This window comes from Dasypus novemcinctus, chromosome 23 (genome assembly GCF_030445035.2).
Source record: "Dasypus novemcinctus isolate mDasNov1 chromosome 23, mDasNov1.1.hap2, whole genome shotgun sequence".
In the NCBI taxonomy this organism is placed as follows: Eukaryota; Metazoa; Chordata; class Mammalia; order Cingulata; family Dasypodidae; genus Dasypus; species Dasypus novemcinctus.
Window position 1 is genome coordinate 19,004,606 of NC_080695.1, and position 24,277 is coordinate 19,028,882.

The 24,277-nt window shown below is 56.3% G+C and overlaps 1 protein-coding gene and 1 long non-coding RNA gene across 3 annotated transcripts in view; one reads left to right on the plus strand and one right to left on the minus strand.

Annotated features, from left to right (window-relative positions):
• CLIP2 (CAP-Gly domain containing linker protein 2) overlaps positions 1-10,308 on the plus strand; it is an 88,880-nt gene extending 78,572 nt beyond the window's left edge. The window contains 4 exon segments of the mRNA XM_058285946.2: positions 1,686-1,845; positions 4,078-4,260; positions 5,300-5,362; positions 8,539-10,308. Of these exon segments, the coding sequence (XP_058141929.1) occupies positions 1,686-1,845; positions 4,078-4,260; positions 5,300-5,362; positions 8,539-8,550 (418 nt within the window). The 3' untranslated portion in view covers positions 8,551-10,308.
• A 3,293-nt stretch (positions 10,309-13,601) lies between these two features.
• Positions 13,602-23,970, minus strand: LOC131275483 (uncharacterized). 2 transcript variants are annotated; one of them, XR_011647183.1, is made up of 2 exons: positions 23,409-23,970; positions 13,602-13,889 (listed from the first exon to the last, which is right to left on the minus strand). It is a non-coding gene; the product is annotated as an uncharacterized lncRNA (long non-coding RNA). The 2 variants fall into 2 exon arrangements; XR_009182941.2 differs by lacking the exon at positions 23,409-23,970 and adding an exon at positions 22,254-22,640.
• Between the last annotated feature and the right edge of the window lie 307 nt (positions 23,971-24,277).

Below are 24,277 nucleotides of genomic sequence, written 5' to 3' on the forward strand. Positions count from 1 at the left end.
GCGCCTTGGGAACAGCTCGCGCGAGCAAGGCGCCAGGCGCCCCCGCCAGGGCTCGGGCGCCGCCCCGCTGCCCGTCCCCCCCGCTCAGATGAGATGCGCTGCGCTTGCAGCTCCAGCGTCGCCGCCCAGGAGGACGCCGGCGGTGCTGACCGCGCGGCGCGCCAGCCCGGCTCCCCGTGGCCCACACGTGTCCTCGGCACGTTCCTCTTTCCCAGGCGCCTTCCTTGCTCCATCTCTCACTCCTGGAAGTCCCCCCTCTGGAACAGCGTCTTCTCTTCACTCATTCCACTAAGTCCACTCCATCTTCTTAGCTCACAAACCACCTCTTCCTTGAAGCTTCCCTTGGTTGATTTGGGCCACAGCGGCTCCACGTGCCTCTGTGATGTGTAGGCTGGGTGTCAACTAGAAATGCTTCCTACAAGCTACGAAGAACGGAATATCTGTGAAAGAGCAGACCAGATTACTAGAGATTTCTTTTCCTCCCAAAGCAAGAAATCAGGAGATAGCTGTGGCTGGTAATTAGTTCAGTGGCTCCAGATAGGAGTGCCAATTTGTTGGTCTCTCCCTCATGGTTGCAAAGGGGCTGCTAAAGCTCCAACTTCCACAGCTACATTCACAGCAGGAAGGAGGAGGAAAGTGAAAGGCACAGTACCAGCTGACCTCTGCTTTGTTTTCATCGTCCGGAACTACCCATGGACATCTAGTAATGGAGTATTCCCATCCCCTATAGTAGATGCAGGCCAGGGAAAAGGGGCTTAGGAGGGGTGTGGCTTATTTCTCCCACCTGTGCCCATGGCAGGCATCCTAACTGACCACCACGCTTTTATTTATTTATTTTATTTATTTCTCTCCTCTTCCCCCACCCCGGCCCCAGTTGTCTGTTCTCTGTGTCCATTTGCTGCGTGTTCTTTTCTTTGTCTGCTTCTGTTGTTGTCAGCGGCACAGGAATCTGTGTTTCTTTTTGTTGCATCATCTTGCTGCATCAACTCTCCGTGTGGGTGGCGCCATTCCTGGGCAGGCTGCACTTTCTTTCGTGCTGGGCGGCTCTCCTTACGGGGCGCACTCCTTGCGCGTGGGGCTCCCCTACGTGGGGGACACCCCTGCGTGGCAGGGCACTCCTTGTGCGCATCAGCACTGCGCATGGGCCAGCTGCACACGGGTCAAGGAGGCCCGGGGTTTGAACCATGGACCTCCCATGTGGTAGGCGGACGCCCTAACCACTGGGCCAAGTCCACTCCCCCCCCACCCCCCGCCCCCTACTTTTCTGCAGAGCCTCCATGGGGCCTCAGGATCATTCTCAGCACAGTACCCCAGGCAGCCACTGCCGGTTGATTAGGAGTAACAGCCGAAATATAACCCATTTGACATCAGGCACGTCAAATGTCTTGCCACATGAAGTCTCTTGGCTGAGTGGTTTTTTTCTTTTTTAATTTTAGTTAAACTAAATTACATTCTCTTTAAAAAAAAAAATTTTTTTTAACACTGTAGGGAAGGCCACACCCTCCAGCCCCCAGCCCCAGCCCCTGGCCCCTGGGGCAGTGACACCTCCTCTCTCCCTGGCCCCTCCTAGCAGAGCGCACAGCGCTGTCACTGTCGTAATGGGCCACTGCGCCCTGGGCGGGCGCCCGTGGCAGTCAAGTGTGGGAACGGGGGAGCCCAGGCTGACGGGTGTGTGACTCCCCCAGGAGCCTGAACGAGCTGCGCGTGCTGCTGCTGGAGGCCAATCGCCACTCCCCGGGGCCCGAGCGGGACCTGGGCCGCGAGGTGCACAAGGCCGAGTGGCGGCTCAAGGAGCAGAAGCTCAAGGACGACATCCGCGGCCTGCGCGAGAAGCTGACCGGGCTGGTGCGTGGGGACAGTCGAGTCACACCGAGGGTTCAGTCTCCTCGGACCCCAGGTGGGGTCAGCCGCGGTTGGGGCCTGGTCTAGGCGGGCGGCGCAGCACAGCTTGGAACCACCTCCCCTCCCCCGTGATCAGCCTTCGGGCAGGGAGGGGGTGGCCCCAGGACCCCCAGAAGCTGCCCCGAAGCCCCCCACTGCCCTCTGCCCCGCCGCACGGCTCGACCACACCGTGGAGGAGGTGGGGGGAGCGGGGCCCGGCCCCCCGGGAGTTCACGGCTGTAGGGGCAGGCCTGGGGGGCTGGGGGGCGCCCCTTGGCGGCACCCCCAGATGGTGGGCGTGGGGGTGCACTGGGCCCAGCCCCCCTGCTGGCCCTCAAGTCCTGGCACGTCTGGTCAGAAGGGGCTCTGGTGCCAGTGCCCCCGGTGGTCCTTTTCCCTGTGGAGTCTGGAATAACGTGGGAGAAGCCAAGGCCCGGGGGCCGGTGGGGCCTCGGGATTCTGACTCGCCCCCCACCCACTCCCCCGCGCTTTCCAAGAGCAACGTGGGGGTGGGCAGTGCCGCACCCAGGCTCGCCTTCAGGGGCACAGGCTGCCAGGTGGATGAGGGTGGGAGCGAGCGGCCCCTTCCCCCAGCGGCCTTGCCTGCCTGCTGTTTCCAAGAGCCGCCGCCGCCTCAGCTCACGGGGCCTGGCGGCCGCCCGGAGACCTGTAGGGAGGAGGCCTGAGGGAGGAGGCCTGAGGGAGGAGGCCTGAGGGAGGGCGGCAGGGCTGAGGGAGGAGGCCTGGAGGGAGGAGGCCTGAGGGAGGGCAGCAGGGCTGAGGGAGGAGGCCTGAGGGAGGAGGCCTGAGGGAGGGCGGCAGGGCTGAGGGAGGAGGCCTGGAGGGAGGAGGCCTGAGGGAGGGCAGCAGGGCTGAGGGAGGAGGCCTGAGGGAGGAGGCCTGAGGGAGGGCAGCAGGGCTGAGGGAGGAGGCCTGAGGGAGGGCGGCAGGGCTGAGGGAGGAGGCCTGAGGGAGGGCGGCAGGGCTGAGGGAGGAGGCCTGAGGGAGGGTGACAGGGCTGAGGGAGGAGGCCTGAAGGGAGGAGGCCTGAGGGAGGGTGACAGGGCTGAGGGAGGAGGCCTGAGGGAGGGCGGCAGGGCTGAGGGAGAAGGCCTGAGGGAGGGTGACAGGCTGAGGGAGGAGGCCTGAAGGGAGGAGGCCTGAGGGAGGGTGACAGGGCTGAGGGAGGAGGCCTGAGGGAGGGCGGCAGGGCTGAGGGAGGAGGCCTGAAGGGAGGAGGCCTGAGGGAGGGCGGCAGGGCTGAGGGAGGAGGCCTGAGGGAGGGCGGCAGGGCTGAGGGAGGAGGCCTGAGGGAGGGCGGCAGGGCTGAGGGAGGAGGCCTGAAGGGAGGAGGCCTGAGGGAGGGCGGCAGGGCTGAGGGAGGAGGCCTGAGGGAGGAGGCCTGAGGGAGGGTGGCAGGGCTGAGGGAGGAGGCCTGAGGGAGGGCGGCAGGGCTGAGGGAGGAGCCTGAGGGAGGAGCCTGAGGGAGGGCGGCAGGGCTGAGGGAGGAGGCCTGAGGGAGGAGGCCTGAGGGAGGGTGGCAGGGCTGAGGGAGGAGGCCTGAGGGAGGGCGGCAGGGCTGAGGGAGGAGCCTGAGAGGGAGGAGGCCTGAGGGAGGAGGCCTGAGGGAGGGCGGCAGGGCTGAGGGAGGAGCCTGAGGGAGGAGGCCTGAGGGAGGAGGCCTGAGGGAGGGCGGCAGGGCTGAGGGAGGAGGCCTGAGGGAGGGCGGCAGGGCTGAGGGAGGAGCCTGAGGGAGGGCAGCAGGGCTAAGGTTTGACAGCGCCCGGGAGCTGGAGGACCAGGGAGGGGCCAGGGGCGCTGCGGGGCGCTGGCCTGCCTCGGGGTGGGGGCGAGTCGGGGGGGCCCCTGGAGGGCTCAGAGCGAAGCTGAAGGGCATGTTAGGAGGGAAAGAGAAGGTGCTGGGGGGGGCGGAGGAGGCTTGTGGGGAGGGTGGGAGGTTTGGAGGCAGTGAGGGGGCTGCGGGCCCAAGGGAGAGGGAACCCCTACGAGGCCCGTGAGAGCAAGGAAGGCGAGAGGGGGTCCTGCCTTGGGGTCCTGGAGAATGTGGGCGTCTGAGCTTGGTAATCCGGGGCGGGGGGGGGGGGAGGACTTTGGGGGGCCCTTGGGGGGGGGGCGGGGGACTTGGCGCCTGGAGGTGGCCCCCCCGCCCACTCGTGCCCCTCCCGCTGCTCCCAGGACAAGGAGAAGGCGGCGGACCCGCGGCGCTACTCGCTCATCGACCCCGCCTCGGCGCCCGAGCTCCTGCGGCTGCAGCACCAGCTGGCCAGCACCGAGGACGCGCTGCGCGCCGCGCTGGAGCAGGCGCAGCAGGTGGAGCGGCTCGTGGAGGCCCTGAGGAGCTGCCCCGAGCGGGCCCCGGTGAGTGGGGGCGATGCCCTGACAGGCCCTGACCTGAGGGGGGGCAGCCCTGACCTGAGGGGGGGCAGCCCTGACCTGAGGGGGGGCAGCCCTGACCTGAGGGGGAGGCCGCCCTGACCTGAGGGGGGGCAGCCCTGACCTGAGGGGGGGCAGCCCTGACCTGAGGGGGAGGCCGCCCTGACCTGAGGGGGGGCAGCCCTGACCTGAGGGGGAGGCCGCCCTGACCTGAGGGGGGAAGCAGCCCTGACCTGAGGGGGAGGCCGCCTTGACCTGAGGGGGGGCAGCCCTGACCTGAGGGGGAGGCCGCCCTGACCTGGGGCCCTGATCTGAGGGGGGAGGCAACCCTGACCTGGGGCCCTGATCTGAGGGGGGAGGCAACCCTGATCTGAGGGGGGAAGCAGCCCTGACCTGGGGCCCTGACCTGAGGGGGGAGGCAACCCTGACCTGAGGGGGGAAGCAGCCCTGACCTGGGGCCCTGACCTGAGGGGGGAGGCAGCCCTGACCTGGGGCCCTGATCTGACGGGGGAGGCAGCCCTGACCTGGGGCCCTGATCTGACGGGGGAGGCAGCGTTGTCCTGTAGACCCCAGTATGAAGGGGGAGGCAGCCCCTGATCTGAGGGAAGAGATGTGGACCTTCCCTGGGGACCCAGGAAAAAGGGAGGAGGCAGCCCTGCCCTGGGGACCCTGGTCTGATGGAGGAAGCAGCCCTGCCCTGGGGACCCTGGTCTGATGGAGGAAGCAGCGCTGCCCTGGGGACCCTGGTCTGATGGAGGAAGCAGCCCTGCCCTGGGGACCCTGGTCTGATGGGGGAGGGAGCCTTGCCCTCTGGGAATCCCTAGCCAAGGGGTACGCGACTGTACCCAGAGGAGCTTAGACGAAGGGGAGCCGTGGCTGTGTCCAGAGAGCCTCGTTCTCTGCGGACTGGGAGCTGCCGTGGAGTGCCTGGGGGGGTCTGGGAGCCTGAGACGGGAAGAGAGCGCCACCTAGCGGGGGGGCTGCTGCCTGGGGACCTTGGCTCAGCCTCTCCCATGCCTTACAGACCGCCGGCAATTCCGGCCCTGCCAACGGCATCCACCAGCCAGACAAGGCCCACAAACAAGAGGTAAGGGGCGCCCTGGCCCCCTGGAGATGCCTGGCGCTCCCGGGCCCTCTCGTGTAGGCAGCCCCGCTGGAGCAAGGATCCTGAAACGTCACCCAAACTGCATAAAGATGCATTGTGGGCGAGGTCCAGGAGGTCACTCTCGGACGGGGACTGTCCTCGTGCCGTCGGCAGGCCTCAGTGTCCACCCCACTCCTTCAGCCTCGTTTCAGGCGTTTTTCTTGTAACTGATACATGCCTATGGGACACTGGTGGGAAAAAATCCAAAAATACATAGAGAAGAAAATATGCGTCATTAACATTAAGAAATATCCTTCCCAAACTTTCCTAAGTGTGTGTGTGTATATACAGGTATGATATCCATATAGACGTGTATATTAAATTTTATTTGGAAATAATTTCAAACTTACAAAATAGTTGCAAGAATAAAAACTATTACCTAGAATATCATATACCCTTTACCCATTAACTAATAGCTAACATTTTGCCCCATTTGCTTTATCTTTTGCTCTCTGTATGTCTGTGCGTGTACAATCATATATATTTGTAAATATTTTCTGTGCCCCTTGAGTGTAATTGCATATGTCACAGCCCTAAATACTTCAGCTTGTATGTCCTGAAAAAAGAGCATGATTTTCCATAACCACAGTACAGTTACCAGTAACACTGGTACCAGATTTATACCAAAGCTCCTCTCCATATTCCAGTTTTTTTTCAGTTGGCCCAGGAACGCCTTCTATAGCGTTCTTCCCCTCAGTACAGGGCCCATTGCATTTTGTTTTTTTCCCTATCTGGTTGCATCATTGTCTTTTTGGTGCATCACTTCACTGCGCGGGGGCCTGTGCCTCTCACACTGCGCAGGTCTGGGATGCCTTTTTTCTTTTCTTTTTTTTACCAGGAGGTCCCAGGGATCAAACCCGGGCCCTCTGTCTGGTAAACTGGAACTCAGTTGCTTGAGCCACAGCCGCTTCCCCCCATTGCATTTAGTTGTCTTGTTTCTTTAGTCTCCTTTTCATCTGAACTGCTTCCTCAGTTTCTCTTTGATTTTTAGGACATTGACATTTTCGGAAGGCAGTTCCCCTCCTTTTGTTTTTTTGCTAGAATATTCCTCACGTGGAGTTTGTCTGATGGTTCCTCATGATTCGAGTCAAGCCGGAAGCTTCATAAGTGACCTTGTGGCCTCCTCCGGCCATCACATCTGGAGGCACACAGTGACCACCTGCCCCTCACTGCTGGTGTGGCTTTTGGCCACCGGTCAAGGTGGTGTCTGAATTCTCCACTGTAGGGTGGCTGGATTTTCCCTTTTGCAAAAATAAGCCATCTGTGGAGCGTTCCTTAAGACCATGCAAATACCCTGAAACTTCCCCCTGGATTTAGCATCCACCGATGCTTCTACTTGATGGTTGCAAAAGTCACATATATGTAATTTTAAGAAAGTAGATGATCTAGTGTATTCTGTATTCAATTTTTCATCTTGGTTTTTTTTCACTGAATATTTTAACAAGCATTTTCTCTTTTCCTCGAGTATCTCTGTAAATCCTACTTTTTATACAATTGTGAGATGTGATCATGGTTTTTTAGAACCTCACGGCCCCGAGGGCTTCCGGGGACTCCCACGCCAGGCATGTCTGCTCGACTATGCTATGTCTCAGTGGTGGGCCCTGGGTTTGGCTTGGACCCTGTTGTGTCAGCCTCCCACCCCCCGCCCCCCGCCCCAGGTCCCGCTGTCAACCCCCCGCGTTCACTCGCAGTGCTAGACGCACCCACTGTGCAGTCCCGCGCCTGGCTCCAGAACCAGCTGTGCCTTGGCCTGCCCTGCAGACCTGGGCGGGTGAGGCTGGGTTCTGGCAGTGGAGGCTCCTGACCACAGGCTCACTTGGCGACAGGAGAGCCTCGGCCACAGAGTCTGCCAGGGCCGGATCCCGTGAGGGAGGGGCTGAGAGAGATCGGGGGGGCGGAATGAGGGTACCCCGACCCGGCCTGGGAGCGGGTGGAGGCGTGGAGCTGCAGAGGGGGGCAAGCGGCAGGGCCGCATTTGCAGAGCAGCCTCTGGGTGCCACAGCACCTGGGAGCCCCCCAAGGCTTGTGGTCATCCCAGTTTGCAGATGTGAAAACTGAGGCTTGGAATCCCTGTTCAAGCTGTGGTTATTTCATGGCTTTACTGAGATACAGTTCATCTACTGTACAACCCGCCCGTTTCAAGCTGGTTTTTCAGAATCAGCACAGATACGAGCAACCATCACCAATCTTTTTTTTTTTTTAAGATTTATTTATTTATTTCTCTCCCCTTCTCTCCCCGCCACACCGGTTGTCTATTCTCTGTGTTTATTTGCTGTGTCTTCTTTGTCCGCTTCTGTTTTTGTCAGCAGCACGGGAATCTGTGTTTCTTTTTGTTGCATCATCCTGTTGTGTCAGCTCTGTGTGGGCGGCGCCATTCCTGGGCAGGCTGCACTTTCTTTCGCGCTGGGTGGCTCTCCTTACGGGGCGCACTCCTTGTGCGCGGGGCTCCCCTAAGCGGGGGACACCTCTGCGTGGCACGGCATTCCTTGCACACATCAGCACTGCGCGTGGGCCAGCTCCACACTGGTCAAGGAGGTCCGGGGTTTGAACCACGTGGTTCCCATGTGGTAGATGGACGCCCTAACCACTGGGCCAGGTCCGCTACCATCATCACCAATCTTAAGACATTTTCATCGCCTCCAAAAGAAACCCCAACCCCTTAGGTCTTACCCCCACCCCCCCACCCCATCCTAGCCCCTGGTACCCACTCTTCCCCTTTCTATCTCCAAGGATCTGCCTGTTCTGGCCATTTCATGTAACTCGAGTCACGCAGCACGGGGCCTTTTATGCGGGCATCGTTCGCGCAGCATGCTGCTTTAAGGGTGCGCCACGTTGCAGCGTGGATCAGAACTCCATTGCATCAGCCCGGCTCTTGTAGCCTTCGACCCAGGCGCCACACGAGCTCCAGTGCTCTTTGTCCAACACATCCAAGCTTGCCTCTTCCCCGTGACCTCCTGTGAACAGCGCCCACCCGACCCCCTGCCTCGCCATGCCCCGGGCACACAGCAGCAGCCATTGCCCACCTCAGCCCGTGCACATGTCGGGCCTGCGCCCCCTCCCCACTGGCTCCTACCTGGTCCCTCTGCCCTCCTGATGCTCTCACCCTCGCTCTCTTCTAGGAAAAGCACTGACCTGGAAGGACACGGCGGAGCGGCCCAGTCCACCCCCGGAGCCCGCCGGCCTGCCCCGGTGGCGCCCCCTCCAGGCAGGGACCAGGATTGTCACTTTGGAGACAAGAACAGTGTTTGTAACGATAACATATTGGCCGCCGTGGACAATCCCCCGCCCCGACCCCCTGCCGGCCCAGGAGGCTTCCTCAAGCGCGACCTTCCACAGAGAGCGGTACGGCCCCCACCTGGCACCCGGGCCCCCAGCCTGGACACCTGGAGCCTGGGGAGGCAGAGGGGCTCCGGCCAGGCCCCTCCCCGCCCTCCGCCCGCCCTGGGGGCCAGCGGGCGCCCTGGCACGCACGTCCCTGCCCGCCGTTCCTCCCCTCCTGCCCTTGGGGCCCCCTAGGCCCCGGAGCCCCCACTGCCCAGGCAGGGGCCAGGGGAGGCCCCGGCTTCTCCTTGCAGGCCCCGAGAAGGAAAGCCCCTCCAAGCCAGCGGGGGCTCCCCTTTCCACAGCCGCCTCCAGGCCACGGCACCCCCCCGGACGATCTTGCCCCCGCACCCGGGCTCCTTCTGAAGGGGTGCAGTTCCCTGAGCCTGCCCTGGCTCCGGGGTGGGGTGGGCAGGGCCTCTCTCCTCCCCTGCCCTGGTATACACACTACCCCCGCCAGCTGCTACCTGCAGAGCTCGCGGCTTAGGGGAGCACGCAGCCCCCCACTGACCTTGGACAAGCCCCGGCTTGGAGCTGGCGGGGAGGGGCAGCTGCAGGGGAGCCCAGAGCGAGGACCCTGGGCACGTTGGACCGGCCAGTGACATGGTGTCCCCGGGTTGACCAGACGTTCCGAACGAAACTGGGCCTCCCGCCCGCTGTTGCACCCACATGGGCTCTCTGACTGCTCCCCCCCATCCTGGCACACACCAGAGGGGGCCGCACGTGCACACGTGGCCACACAGACGCACAAGCTTGGGTTCAGGGCGGAGCCCAGGCCTGGCAGCCCCCTGTGGGGACACGCCCAGGCCCCGGGGCCAAGCGCGCAGGGCCGTGCCTGCCACGGGCCTCTGGGGCAGGCTGCCACCTGGGGCCCCGCGCCTCGCCGTCTCAGTGCCCGGAGCGTGTCTGCCTATCTCCTGCAGCCGGGAAGACACCCCCAGGGAGGTTGGGAACCAGAAAGACCCCTCGGCCGCTCCCTCTTCCTCAAGCCCTGCTGCGCTGCCCGGGGCCCGTGCGTGGTGGAAGACGTCTCCCCCCCCCCAGGGAGGTTCCCGCCGGGGCCTCTGCGTTGCGCAGAGAGGCCCTGTGCCCACCCTCCCGCAGCCCAGGCAGACATCCCATGGGGCTGGAGGGGCGTGCCGTTAGCCGTCGTGATGCTCCCATAGTGCACCAGGACAGGTGGGCAAATCCCGCCCCGGGAACGGCCAGACCACCCCTGCGAGCACCTCCAGGTACAGGCAGGGGGCACGCACGGCCTGCCCAAGCACGGCCCCGGGCCCTCCCCGCTGGCTTCCAGCAGCTCACGCACGCCGCCGTTCTATTAACAACACAGAAGCAACGCTTTAGCCGCCGGCCCCGCGGAGGGCTTGCTCTTGCCAGCCCAGCCGGGCAGCCGTGAGTCAACCACCAGGCGGGGGCCACGCGGCGGGTCCCCGGCCTCTCAGCCGCCCCACGCGGCCCCCTAGGAGCGGGCTTGGCCGGGGCCCCCCTCCCCCACGTCCTCCCCCCAAGTGGAATCGTTGAAGTGTGGCAAGCCCGTGCTCGGGACAATAAAGCTTGTGACCGAGGCCCAGGCCCTCCACCGCCGTGGTCTGCTCCTCTCTGCGGGTTCCCCACACCCCCGGCCCCCCCCCAGCTCATGGGCACCTTGGTGCCAGGGGCCGGTCCCGGGTCCTGCTCCCCGCTGCCAGCTAATTTCCCCTCGAGTGTGAGTGGTTGCCGAGGGCCTCAGGGGCCCGGAAGAAGCCCTGGGCCTGAGATGCGGCCCCGGGAGCAAGACCTCAGGAGGGAGCGGGGAGGCTGCGGCGAGGGGAGCGGCCTGCGTCAGCAGGGGGCAGGCCGGGCCAGGCGGCCAGGGAGGCCTGCCCTGCCTCATGTGTAGGTTCGAATCTGCTCGAGGTATCGTTTTTGGAAAAAGCGAGAAGCCAGGGCTGGGGTTTTCTGGGGAACGAAGTCTCCCTGACGCACGAACAGCGATGGACCCGCGCGCACAGGTTTGGCGGGTTCTTTGGCAACAGCGCGCGAAGCCTGGTTCCCGCGGCAGGACGAGCGAGCGGCCCGCGCAGGCTTCGCGGGGGTCGCGGGCCTGGCCGCAGGGGTCACTCACCTCCAGGGAGACGGCAGGACTCGGGGGGTTGACCATGTCCGAAGCCCCTGGCCCCTTCCCTGGAGCTGTGTCGGCAGCGCCCCGAAGGAACAAGACAGGCAGAGTGAAGGAGGGTTTCGTGAGGCGCCCGGTCAGAGGTGGGACCCCGCGAGGGGCCCTGGGGAGCTCTCGCCACCCCAAGGGCTGGAGCGGAGGAGCTGTCCCCAGAGCCCGGAGCCGCAGGCCTGAGTGCCCGGCGCTCCTGCCGGCAGCTCCCGCCGCTGAGCACAACCGCCCAGAGGGCAGGCGGCCCTGAGGCCAGGGACGGGACAAGGGCAGAGCGGCCAGCACGGCTGCCCTGCGCGCACAGCGGGTGTCGCGCGTGTGTGCTGAGCTGCCGCCGCCTCCAGTGCCAGCGGCCTCGGCCCTTCTCGAATGCGGGGCCAGCCCGGCCCTGAGCTTGCGGGGGCGCCCGCAACAGGACCCTGCGCTCGGGAGACAGCGGGCACCGCCGTGACCCGGGATGCGCTCCGTTTTCCCCGAGGCCCTGGGCCAGCGTGGCCCGCTCCCTTCAGCGGGGACCCCACGCCAGGGACCCGCAGCCAGGCCCCAGCCACCCACCAGCACGGCCAGGCCAGCAGGCGCCCCGAGGCCGCGGCAACTACGCGAAGAGTGGGGTGCTGGGTGGGGGGAAGAAGGAACAGAGGAGATGCGGGAGGTGAGGGGGCCAGGGCCTCCGGGGGGCAGGCGGGGACGCGGAGACAGCACCCGGCACTGGAAGGAGCTTGGGCACTGGAAGGAGCTTGGGCGCTGGATGTCCTTGGGGTCCAGCCCAGCCAGCCACCCTCTCCCCTGAGACCCAGGCCCATCGCTCCACTTCCCTGAGCCGCAGTTTCCTCATTTGTGAAACGGAGAAGATAAAGCCAGCTTCCTTTAGGGGTCCCAGGCCGCTGCGAAGCCCCTCGAGGTGGCACCCGCAGGTCCCGGGGAGGCCCCGCCCCGACTCGGTGGGCCCCTCCTTAGTCCAACGTGGGGGTCAGCAGATCCCCAGGGATGCCTCGCCCCCACGGTGCGGGAGGAGCCCGCGCCGGCGTCCTTGCGTTGACGCGCGGGGGCGGGGCTGAGGTTGAGAGGGTCTGGGGAGACGGCCCCTCTGGACCTGCGGCGCCCCCCGCCATTCCTTGGTGACTTCCTTCTTAACTTTTTTTTAGAGGTACCGGCCAGAACTGAACCCGGGACCTCTCGTGTGGGAAGCAGTTGCTCAACCACTTGAGCCTCATCCATGCCCTAACTTTTTTATTTTTAAGATTTATTTATTTATTCCCCCCCTTGTGGCTTGTTCCTTTCTTTGCCGGCTCTCTGTGTCCATTTGCTGTGTGTTTTTTCCGTGTCTGCTTGTCTCCTTTTGTTGCGTCATTTGCTGCGCCAGCTCTCCATGGCGAACAGACCAGCTTGCCTTCACAAGGAGGCCCTGGGACGCGAACCCAGGGCCTCCCATATGGTAGATGGGAGCCTGACTGAGCCACAGTCGCTTCCCTCTCTAACTTTTTATCTTGAAATATCTTTAGTCTTACAGAGGAGTTGCAGGGCGGCGGACTTGGCCCAGTGGTTAGGGCATCCGTCTACCACGTGGGAGGTCCGCGGTTCAAACCCCGGGCCTCCTTGACCCGTGTGCAGCTGGCCCATGCGCAGTGCTGATGCGCGCAAGGAGTGCCCTGCCACACAGGGGTGTCCCCGCGTAGGGGAGCCCCACGCGCAAGAAGTGTGCACCCATAAGGAGAGCCGCCCAGCGCGAAAGAAAGTGCAGCCTGCCCAGGAATGGCGCCGCACACACGGAGAGCTGACACAACAAGATGACGTAACAAAAAGAAACACAGATTCCCTGTGCCGCTGACAACAACAGAAGCAAACAAAGAAGACACAGCAAACAGACACAGAGAACAGACAACTGGGGTGGGGGGGGAGGGGAGAGAAATAAATAAACCTTTAAAAAAAAAACCAGAGGAGTTGCAAAAATAATACAGAGGAGGAAAAAAACAACAAAAAGATAAAAGGGTATAACTAATAAAATAAATAAATAAAAGCAAAAAAAAGAATACAGAGTCCCCATCCATCCTTCGCCTGTTTCCTGAACGTCTTGCAAAGGCGCACTACGAGGGAATGAACGGTGGCCCAAGGCTCTTGACTGAGGCCCAGGCCTTGTTCACGTCTCCCCGGGGTTCCTGCCGAGGACCCTGTGCTGCTCCCGGATCCCACCTCGCATTAATCAGTCAAGGCCCCTTTGTCTCCTTAGCCCTGGCAGTTTCTCAGACTCGCCCTGTCTTTCACGACCTTGACACGTGAAGATCGCAGAACGGTTGTTGTGTCACGTGTCCTTCGATCTGTCTGCTGTGGTCTCACGGTTAGCTTAGGCTGTTCGCCCCTGGGAAGGGCCCCGCAGTGGGGGCGGGTCCCTAGTGCATCAGATCAGGGAGAACCTGGCATCAAAATGTCTTCTTCCTGGTGGTGCTAAAACTGCGTCACTTGGTAAGGTGCCGTGTGCAGAGCTCTGCTGCACAATACGATTTTTCCCTTTATAACTCATAAATGCTGGGGGTGGGGGGGACATTTGAGATTGTGCAAATATCCTGTTTCTCCTTAGACTTTCACCACTGATTTCAGCATCCATCAGCAGGTCTTGTCTGCGGTGATTCTTACCGCCACGTTCTAACGGTGATTTTCTATTTCCCTCTTTCCCTCTACATTTATTAATGGGAATTCTTCTGTAACGAAGAGTTGTCTCTTCTCCCCCATTTATTTATTTACTCCATCATTTATTGTACCAGGATAGACTCATGGTACTTATTTTATACTTTGGGTATAATGCAGTACGATCATTGTTTTTGCTCAGCTGCTCCAGCTTTGGCCCCTGGACGCGCTCCCAGGTGGCGCTGGTGGCCCTTTGACATGCCCCTGTCTTTTTGGTTTGGAGCACTTCCTCACTTTCTGGTACTCCAAGATGCTCCAAGGTCATCTAGTATTTTCTCAGCCCCAGGCCTAGAATCAGTCACCGAGAAATGACACCTAAAGCACAAACAACCAAAGGAAAAAAAATAGATTTAGAATTCATCAAAATTTATTTTTAAAATTAATTTATTTTTAATGTTACATTAAAAAAATACGAGGTCCCCATATACCCCCCACTCCCCTATCAAAATTTAAAACATTTGTGCTTCAAAGGATATTTATGTGAGAAAATATTTTCAAGTCTTACATCTAATAAGGGTCCAGAATATATAAAGAGCTCTTTTGACAATAAGAAGGCAAATAACCCAATTTAAAAATGGTCAAAGGATCTAAATAGACATTTCCCCAAAGAAGATACACAAATAGCCAATAAATATATGAAAATATGCTCAACATCCCAGGGAATCCAAATTAAAATCACAACAAGAGGGAAGCGAATTTGGCTCAATGGATGGAGCGTCTGCCTACCACATGGGAGGTTCAGGGTTCAAATCCAGCGCTTCCTAACTCATGTGGTGAGCTGGCCCACGCACAGTGCTGATGCACACAAGGAGTGCTGTGCCACGCAGGGGTGTCCCCCGCATAAGGGAGCCCCATGCACAAGGAGTGGGCCCCATAAGGAGAGCTGCCCCACGCAAAAAAAAGCGCAGCCTGCCCAGGAGTGGCACCACACACACGGAGAGCTGATGCATCAAGATGACACAACAAAAAGAGACTCAGATTCCTGGTGCCGCTGACAAGAATATAAGCAGACACAGAAAAAAGCACAGTGAATGGACACAGAGAGCAGACAATGGGGAGGGAAGGCAAGGGGAGAAATAAAAAAATCACAACAAGGGAAGCAGATGTGGCTCAAGCAATTGATTGAGCTCCTGCCTACCACGTGTGAGATCCCAGTTTCAGTTCCCAGTGCCTCCTAAAGAAGACAAGCAAGACAGTAAGCTGATGCAACAGGCAGGCACAGCAAGCTGACGTGACAAGATGACACAACAAGAGACATGAGGAAAACATAATGAGAGACACAACAAAGCAGGAAACAGGTGACTCAAGCTATTAGGCACCTCCCTCCCACATCAGAGGTCCTGGGTTCAGTTCCCGGGGCCTCCTAAAAAGAAGACCAGCATACAACAAAGAGACACAGCAAATGCAAACAACGAGGGGGTAATACATAAAACAAATCTTTAAAAAAAATTGACAACACAATACTACTTCATACCCACTAGTATCAAAAATACAGACAGTAACAAGTATTAGCAAGGAGGTGGAGAAATTGATGCCCTCATATATTGCTGGTAGGAATGTAAGATGGTGCAGCCAGTTTGGAAAAGAGTTGGACAACTCCTCAAAATGTTAAACATAAAGTGAGCACATGATCCAGCAATTTTACTCCAAGGTATAGGCCCAAGAGAAATGAAAATGTGTGTCCACACAAAAACTTGTGTAGGCATGTTCATGGCAGCGTTAGTCATCAGAGCCAAAAAAGGGAAACAACACGAATGTGCATCAGCCGATGAATGGATGGGGAAATGTGGCCTGTCCACGCAATGGAATATTATCCAGCCATTAAAAATGAAGTTCTGATACACCTTACAGCATGGGTGGAATCTTGAGAACATGATGCTAAGTGGAAGGGGACAGTCACAGAAGGCTATGTATTGTAAGGTTCCATTTGTATCAAATGTCCAGAATAGGCAAATCCTGTGGAGACAGAAAGCAGCTTAGTGGTTGCGGCGGCTGGAGGAGGGGACTGGGGGGTGAGCGCTATTGGGTATGGAGTTTCCTTTGAGGGTGATGGGAAATGTTCTAAAATGAGATAGTGATGGATGCACAACTCAGTGAATATACTGAAAACCACTGAATTCTACCCTTCGAGTGTCAATTTTAGAGGGTCAATTTTACAGTGTGCCCATTATATCTCAATAAAGCGATTGTAAACACACACAAGTCGATTGATGCAATTCATCATGTGACAAAATAAAGGAGAACACCCCAAGAACCGTTTCAGCTGCAGCACAAGCCTGGGGTGAGGTGGTGCTGGGCAGGGGGTGAGTGAAATCTGCTTGATGTCACTTGATGTAAAAGTAACAGGGACTTCCAAGGCACAGAAGCCGTAATGCAGCCCCTCTCCGCTTTCCAATGTAGTAACCACGAAGAGGCAATAAACACTAATTTCTACTTGGAGCCTGCCGGGGATGAATGGAGAGGGGTGTTCAACTGTGTTTGAAATATTGTGTTACAGTTTTTGGTTTTTGTGGGTTTTTTTTAAGATTTATTTATTTTATTTCTCTCCCCTCCCCCCCCCACCCCAGTTGTCTGTTCTCTGTGTCTATTTGCTGCGTCGTCTTCTTTGTCCGCTTCTGTGTTGTCAGTGGCATGGGAATCTGTGTCTCTCTTTGTTGCGTCATCTTGTTGTGTCAGCTCTCCGTGTGGGCGGCGCCATTCCTGGGCAGGCTGCACTTTCTTTCGCGCTGGGCGGCTCTCCTTACGGGGCGCACTCCTTGCGCGTGGGGCTCCCCTACGCGGGAACACCCCTGCGTGGCAGGGCACTCCTTGCACGCATCAGCACTGTGCATGGGCCAGCTCCACACGGGTCAAGGAGGCCCGGGGTTTGAACCGCAGACCTCCCATATGGTAGACAGATGCTCTAACCACTGGGCCAAGTCCGCTTCCCAGTTTTTGGTTTGTTTTTGTTTCCATTCATTTTATTTTATTTTTTTAGGAGGTACCTAGGATTGAACCCAAGACCTCGTATAGTCAAAGCAGGCACTCAACCATGGAACTATACCCACTCCTCGTTTTCCTTTTCTTATCAAGGTGTAATTTACATGCAGTAAAGCACAAAATTCTTCAGCGTCCACGCAATGAATTCTTACATGTGCACACACCTGCCCTCACCTCTCAGAACAGCGTGGTGGGTTGAGCTGTGTGTCCCGCGTGGACATGTCCCTGGTCCTGGCCCGCATTCTGGTGGCTGTGGACCACTGTAAATGGGCTTGCTGGAAGAGGTGACCTCAGGGACAGTGTGGCCCCACTGACCCAGGCTGGGCTGTAATCCGGGCTGCTGAGTCCTTTATTAGCAGAATGAAATTCAGACAGAGAGAATCAGGGGACGAGGCTGGAAGTCAGTGGAACCCAGAAAAGAAAGGAAAAGACACCGCCATGTACATTGCCATGTGACAGAAGAGCCAAGGACCCGGGACATACAAAAACCGTGTAGTAGAGACCATCAACATGGTGTCAATATGGAATTTCTTGAACTTAATAATGACACTGTACATGAGTATCCTTGTTCTTAGAAAATGTACGTGGAAGCATTGTGTTCAAGGAACATAATGCGCAGAAACCAGACAGTGAGCATGAACAACGAGGTGGGGGAGGAAAAATAGATAAGGTAAATCTTAAAAAAAAAAAAAAAGGAACATAATGTATACAACCTACTCTCAAGTGTTCAGAGAATTAGATAGATAGAATGAAATGGCAAAATCTGAAAATGGAACTGGAGGGGTTGGGATATGTTGGAGATCTCCGTGTAGGTTTCGTATTATATTTGTAACTGTCCTGTAAGTTTGAAAGTATTTCAAAATAAGAAGTTTAAAAAAAAAAACAAAAAACAAGGACCAAGGATCACCAGCAGCCACCCCAGAAAGCCACAGTCTTCAGAAAGAAAGCATCCGTTCGCTGAAGCCTTGATTTTGAACTCCATGCCTCAAAACTGGCAGCCAATTCATCTCTGTTGTTTAAGCCTGCCCACTGTATGCCATTTGCTTTAGCAGCCAGGAAGCTAAGACACCAAGCATAGACTGTTTCCTACTCCACGCGGGCTCCCTCGTGCCCCTTCCCGGTTCATCCTCGGCCCCTCCAAGACAACCACTATTTATACCTCGATCATCATAGCTGAGCCTTGCTTGATCTTGAACTTCATATGATGGACTTGCACAGTATGTGCTCTTTGTGGTCTGGGTTTTTCTAGCTCAACATTATGTCTGTGAGAGTCATCTCTTTATTGCACTATGTGTATGTGTGAATATACCACCATTTAATCTATTCTCCTGTGGATGGATAATTGGATTGAGGAATATTGTGTAATATACCTGTGACAATTTGAAGTGCTTTTGTGAATTCCCCAAAGAGAAAGTTTATGTTTTCGAACTAATCCAGTCCTGTGGGTGTGAGACCCTTTTGACAGGACTATGAGAGTGAGGCGTGGCTCAGGCTGAGTCTCCACCCTCTTCCTGGGTCTGATATAAATGGAGGCACAAAGAGAATCACACAGGAAAAGGAAGTTCCGCCATATTTGACCCCGCCACTCGACGATGGCTTAAGCACGATGCACCCAAGCAGCTGAGCCCACAGAGCAGCCCTCAGCTGAGGGGACGAGCCCTGGCATGGGCTCGATCGCCACGTGGCAGGACACCAGGATCACCGTTAGCTGGCTTTGGTGAGAAAGCATCTCTGATGGTGCCTCGTTTTGGACATACAGGCCTCGGAACTGTAAGTTTTTACCCCAAATAAATCTCCTTTATAAAAGCCAACCCATTTCTGGTACTTTGCATCTGCAGCCCTTTGGCAAACTAAGACAATTGCCATGGAGACGCAGGAAAACATGAAGGTTCATTAAATGCACTTCACTAATGTAGGATGTGAATAATGGGGAAAATGTGTATGTGGGTGGGAGTAATATGGGAATTCCCTATACTTTTTTTTATATGCTCTTTTTTCAAAAACTTTATTTTTAAAGAAGTTTTAGATTACAGAAAAGTTACATTGAAAATTATAGGGGATTCTCATATATCCCACCCCCTCCCCTCTCACATTCTCCCCTATTAACATCTGTCATTAGGGTGGTACATTTGTTACAACTGATGAACACATATTGAAGCACTGCTACTAATCAATAGTTAACATTATGGTTTATACTTTGTGCCATAAAATTTTATCGGTTTTGACAAAATGTATAATGGCCGGCATCCGTCATTGCAATATCATGCAGAACAATTCCAGCACTCCAAAATTGCCCCGTGTTCCACCGATGCTTCTCTCCCCCTGCCCTCAGAGCCTCTGGGGACCACTGCCTCTATATCAGTGTTATAAGTTCTTTCATTACTACAATAAGAAGAAGTCTACTTTGGTCCATAGCTGCATTCCCCCCTTACTTTTGTTCATTTTTCAATCTTGAGGATTTGGGGGCGGTGGTCCCACTCTACTTCCGATTGAGATGGGACTTAGATCCCATGGGGCAGATGGATGGAGCTGGCTTGCTTGCAGTTGTAGATACTCTCTGTTTTTTGGGATGGGCATTGTCCATCATCATCAATTTGTTAGTTGTCCTGTCCGATGAACTGGAGAGTAGGTGTTGGCTGCAACTCTGCTAAGATTCAGAGCTCAAATGGCATATGAACAGACCAAAGATTTAAGTCTCTGGGACACATATTTAACAGGTATAGTGCTAATTATAGGCTCAAATAAAAGGGGGAGAAGAGCCAGGTGTAGGGAACTAGGTTAGTAAATATTCCACAGTAAGGTCCACCGCCGGGGGCCGACTTCCTGGGGTTGTGTGCCCTGCCTAAAGGGTCCCGATGTCTCGAGAGCCCTCAGGAGCCCCCCGCTTGGGGCCCTGTGGAAGTCAGGGGATCCTCTTGACCTGTGCATAAGCGTAACCTCTGGAATGACCCCCTGACACACTGGGATGAAATGTATAATGGCCTGTACCCGTCACTGCCAAATCAAATGCCCTGCGTTCCACCTTGTCCTGTTTCCCCTTATGCTAACCACTAAGTTTCAATTCTTACTCTTTATTTTTCAAAGATTTATTTTTATTTATTTCTCTCCCCTTCCCCCCCCACCATTGTCTGCTCTTTGTGTCCATTCGCTGTGTGTTCTTCTTTTGTCCGTTTGTATTCTTGCCAGCAGCACCGAGAATCTGTGTCTCTTTTTGTTGCATCACCTTGCTGCATCAGCTCTCGTGTGTGCAGTGCAGGCTGCGCTTTTTTTGTGCAGGGTGGTTCTCCTTGTGGGGCGCACTCCTTGCGCGTGGGGCTCCCCTACGCGGGGGACACCCCTGCATGGCATAGCACTCCTTGCGCACATCAGCATTGCACGTGGGCCAGCTTACCACACGGGTCAGGAGGCCCTGGGTTTGAATCCTGGACCTCCGATGTGGTAGGCAGATGCTTTATCAGTTGAGCCAAATCCGCTTCCCTCAATTCTTATTCTTGAAAAATTGAAACTTAGTGGTTACCCCCTATACTTTTGATATAACTTTTCTATAATCTAAAACTTCTCCAAAAATAGTTCATTAAAAAATAAAATAAAAAATATGGGGATGCGGATTTGGCCCAGTGGTTAGGGCGTCCGTCTACCACATGGGAGGTCCGCGTTCAAACCCCGGACCTTCTTGACCCGTGTGGAGCTGGCCCATGTGCAGTGCTGATGCGCGCAAGGAGTGCCCTGCCATGCAGAGGTGTCCCCTGTGTAGGGGAGCCCCACGCGCAAGGAGTGCGCCCCATAAGGAGAGCCGCCCAGCACAAAAGAAAGTGCAGCCTGCCCAGGAATGGCACCGCGCACACGGAGAGCTGACACAACAAGATGATGCAACAAAAAGAAACACAGATTCCCGTGCCGCTGACAACAACAGAAGCAGACAAAGAAGGCGCAGCAAATAGACACACAGAACAGACAACCGGGGCAGGGTGAGGGGAGAGAAATAAATAAATAAATAAATCTTTTTAAAAAAATACGACGGTTCATAAGAATAGTAGTCAGTAAGACTGGCCAATAACCTAGAGCCAGGCTCCGAGAGGTCGGGCAACATGGATCGAGCAGCAGGTTGTGGCCGTCCCTCCACTGTCCCCTGACACAGGCCTTGGGGACGAGCGTCAACACAGGTGAGGCTGAGACAGAAGGTAGAGCAAAGGCTCACCCTGGGGGTCAGCTGAGAACTGGGCTCACCGCCTGTGTCCCACCTGGGAATCTCAAAAGACTGGACCATCAAACAAGGGGACAGTGGGAATCCCCATCCTATTTGTTTGCACTTAACTGTGCTATTTCCTGGTCAGAAAGTCAGAAGGGGAGAGAAAACTCAGCAGCAGAGAACCTTTAAAAAAAAACAAAAAAACTGCAGGAAAAGAGGAGCCAGCAATTGGGAGACTCCGAGCAGAAGAGCCAACCTCTGAAGACAATTGACGGCAGAATCGAAAGGAAGCGACCGTGGGTGTGTGAGACAGTGCAGTTTCTGTTTCTAGCAATATGGCAGGCTAGGTTTCTTTTTTTTTTTTTAAATCCCTTTGATTTAATTCCTCCTGATACCATTTGCCAGATAAAATATAACACACATGCTTTTAAGCACATAGCTGAGCTTAAAGGAAAGAACAAGAAATCCCGAGGGTCAAAACCCAAGAAGGCTCTGGAGGCCAGGTTGGTAAACTGATGTTCAAGCTGGAACTTCCCTGGAAATTTGCCAACGTCAGAATTCCAAGGGCTTGGGATTTAAAGGCCACACGGGTCCCAGAGGACAGGGCTTTAAGGTGGAAGCTTGGAACTAAGATGCTTTCCCAACGTCAGAAGCCACAGGCCTACAATCCCCTTAAAAGTATGACCAGAAGCTCTTCACCCGGTGGCAAAGGAAGGTGACAAGGAAACTTGAGTGCCTTGGCCTAAACTCTGGGTGGAAAAAAGTCACAGGAGAATTTCTAACACCAAAAACCTCCTGAGGGGGGATGTAGATGTAGTTTAAGTGGTTGAGAGCCTGCTTGCCCTGTACAAGGTCCTGGGTTCAAGCCTCGTTACCTCCTAAAAACAAAACAACAATAACAAAAAACCCTCCTGAGGGACTGGAGTTTGAGTCTTGGCGATTGGGGTGACTCAGGAAGTACTAAGCCAAGAAGTTACCTTCAAGTGGTCCTGATACTGAGCTCCTGGCAAAAGGAGAAGCGCAATTCCTCTCTGCAGGAATGAACGAACTCCAGGCCTGGCAGAAGTCCCGCTGAACACGAGCTCACAACCCAAAATTTAAAAATTACACTAAGGAAAAGCCAACAGACTTAAGAGACACACGGCCCTGCTGACACCTTGCTTTGGGACCTGTGGCCCCCAGAACCGCACGACAACACAGCTCTGTCGTTTTAAGCCACCCACGGAGCGGATGGGGCTCAAGGGGTTGAGCACCCGCCTCCCACACAGGAGGTCCTGGGTTCATTTCCCGATGCCTCCTGAGGAAAAAGCAAAATGACCGACAAGCAAAACAAATGAAAAAAAAAAACCAACGCAGGGAAATTGATGTGGCTCAGTGGTTGAGCGCTGGCTTCCCACACGCGAGGTCCTGGGTTCTGGGTTCGGTTCCTGATACCTCAAAAAAATAAAAAGCTGCCCAGTTTGTGGTACTTTGTTACGGCAGGCCCAGGAGACTTAGACGCCCATGCTCACCTGTAAGAGAAGGCTCAGCACGCAGCTCTGTCCAAGCCAGCGGCGCTCCACCTGGGGCACGTTTGCCCCGTAGAGACCATTGGCACTGTCTGGAGACATTTTGGGGGGATGCTACTGGCATCTAGTGGTTGGCAGCCAGGGATGTGCTAAATACCTACAATGCACAGGGCAGCCCCCGCCACAACGATTTACCCAGCCCCCCTGCCCAGCGCGTCGAGGGCGAGCGCCCCTGCGCGAAGCAACCCTCCTCGCTCATCTCTCATCGCCAGCCTCTGGGACCCCCTTAGACTCCCGAAGTGGGTGAAGCACCCAACAGCACCCAGCTGCTCACTTGGAATGTCCAGTGGCGTTCTACTTTGTGACTCGCTTTAGAATCTGACCCTTTGTTCTTGGTCTACGGCTGAAACTTCCAAGTTAGCCTCTGCTGTGGGCAGCCTGGTTTTTTTTTATATTTTTTAATTTATTTATATTAAATTGTCTTTTTTTTTTTAAGAGAATACACAAAATTTTAATTTAAAAATATAAGAGGTTCCCACATACACCCCGCCCACTCCTCCCTCATCAACAACCTTTTTCATTAGTGTGGCACATTTATTGTGTTTGATGAATACCTTTGGAGCACTGCTGCATTGCATGGAGGATAGTTTACATTGTAATTTACATTCTCCCCCAGTGCATGCAGTGGGTTGTGGCAGGATAGACGATGTCCTGCATCTGTCCCTGCAGCATCATTCAGGACAGCTCCAAGCTGGGCAGCCCATTTTTATTTTAAAGGAAAGCAAAAGCCACCCACGGTCGCGCTGTGGGAAGCGGGGTCCCGCTTCGGGAAGAGAATGAAATAGAACTGGGGGCAGGGGTGTTCGGGGGTGGGGGTCGAGCCGGGGTGGCCCGAGGCCGGGGTGGGGGGTTGGGATGGGGACGCCTCTGCCCCGCGTGCCCCGGAGAGCAGCAATTTGCAACGACGCGAGGAACCTGAGCCGATCCAGGGCGGGGGATCCCCAGCTCGGCCGCGCGCCCGGCTCACGGCCTCCACCAGGTCCTGGGCCCTCGCGCCTTGCTGGGCCCCTGCTTTCCCATCTCTAGGTCGCTAAGAAAATAAAACACACTTCACGGGGTGTCGTACTCACTTCCCACGTGGCTGGGGGCGGCACTCACCTGGGATTTTTTTTTTTTACTCCATTTCCCCCTCTTGCTTTGTCTGCCTGGAGCGACGTTTGTCAGGCCTTTCCAGGCCCAGCTGGGGAGACCTTGACCTTCTCCTCCCGAGGGAACTTGGGGGTAAAGAGAGTGTGGAAGCCAGACGGGCAGTGAAACCCCCACCCCGGGCCCGGCAGGACCTGGCGGCCAAGTGCTGCCTGTGATGCTCCCACTCACCACCAGGTGTCACCCTCGGCCCACTCACCCCGGAAGACAAGCCCCCGGGTCCTAGGTGGGGAGGGGGAGTCAGAAGCCCCGGCCTGGGCCAAGGTCACCAGCCAAGACCAGAGTGGACACGGAGGTCCTGGTGTCCAGCCCTAGAGCTCCCTGCCCCTTAGCCTCCCAGGCTTTTTCAGGCCTTTCTTTTCCTTTCTCTTCTTTCTTTTTCTTTCTCTTTCTTTCTGTCTTTTTTCTATTATTTGCTATAAATCCTGCCTATCCAATTGTGTATTGGGAGGACATTGATTTTTTTTTTTTTTTGCTTCCTTGGGTGTAACCATTATCAGTGCCAAGGCTGTGTCCTCACTGTTTACTTTCCTGTAAATCAACTACTTTCAATTTCTAATTAAGCAACTTGTTTTGAGTGTCAGCTGTTGTCTTTCTAGCCATTCCAATCACCTGGAATAAAAATTCAATTTCAAAATGAAATGATACTGTGAGTGTCCTGTGTCTACCCAGCCATCCCCGGGACCAAGGCCAGCCTGGGGTGGACACTGCACCCCCAGGGCCCCGACGGGGTCTCCCCCTTCCCGTCCAGCCTCCGCTTGCCCCGCAGCCCCTGTCCCGAGGTCCCCTTCCCGGCCTGACTCCGGCCTCTCCCTCCTAAA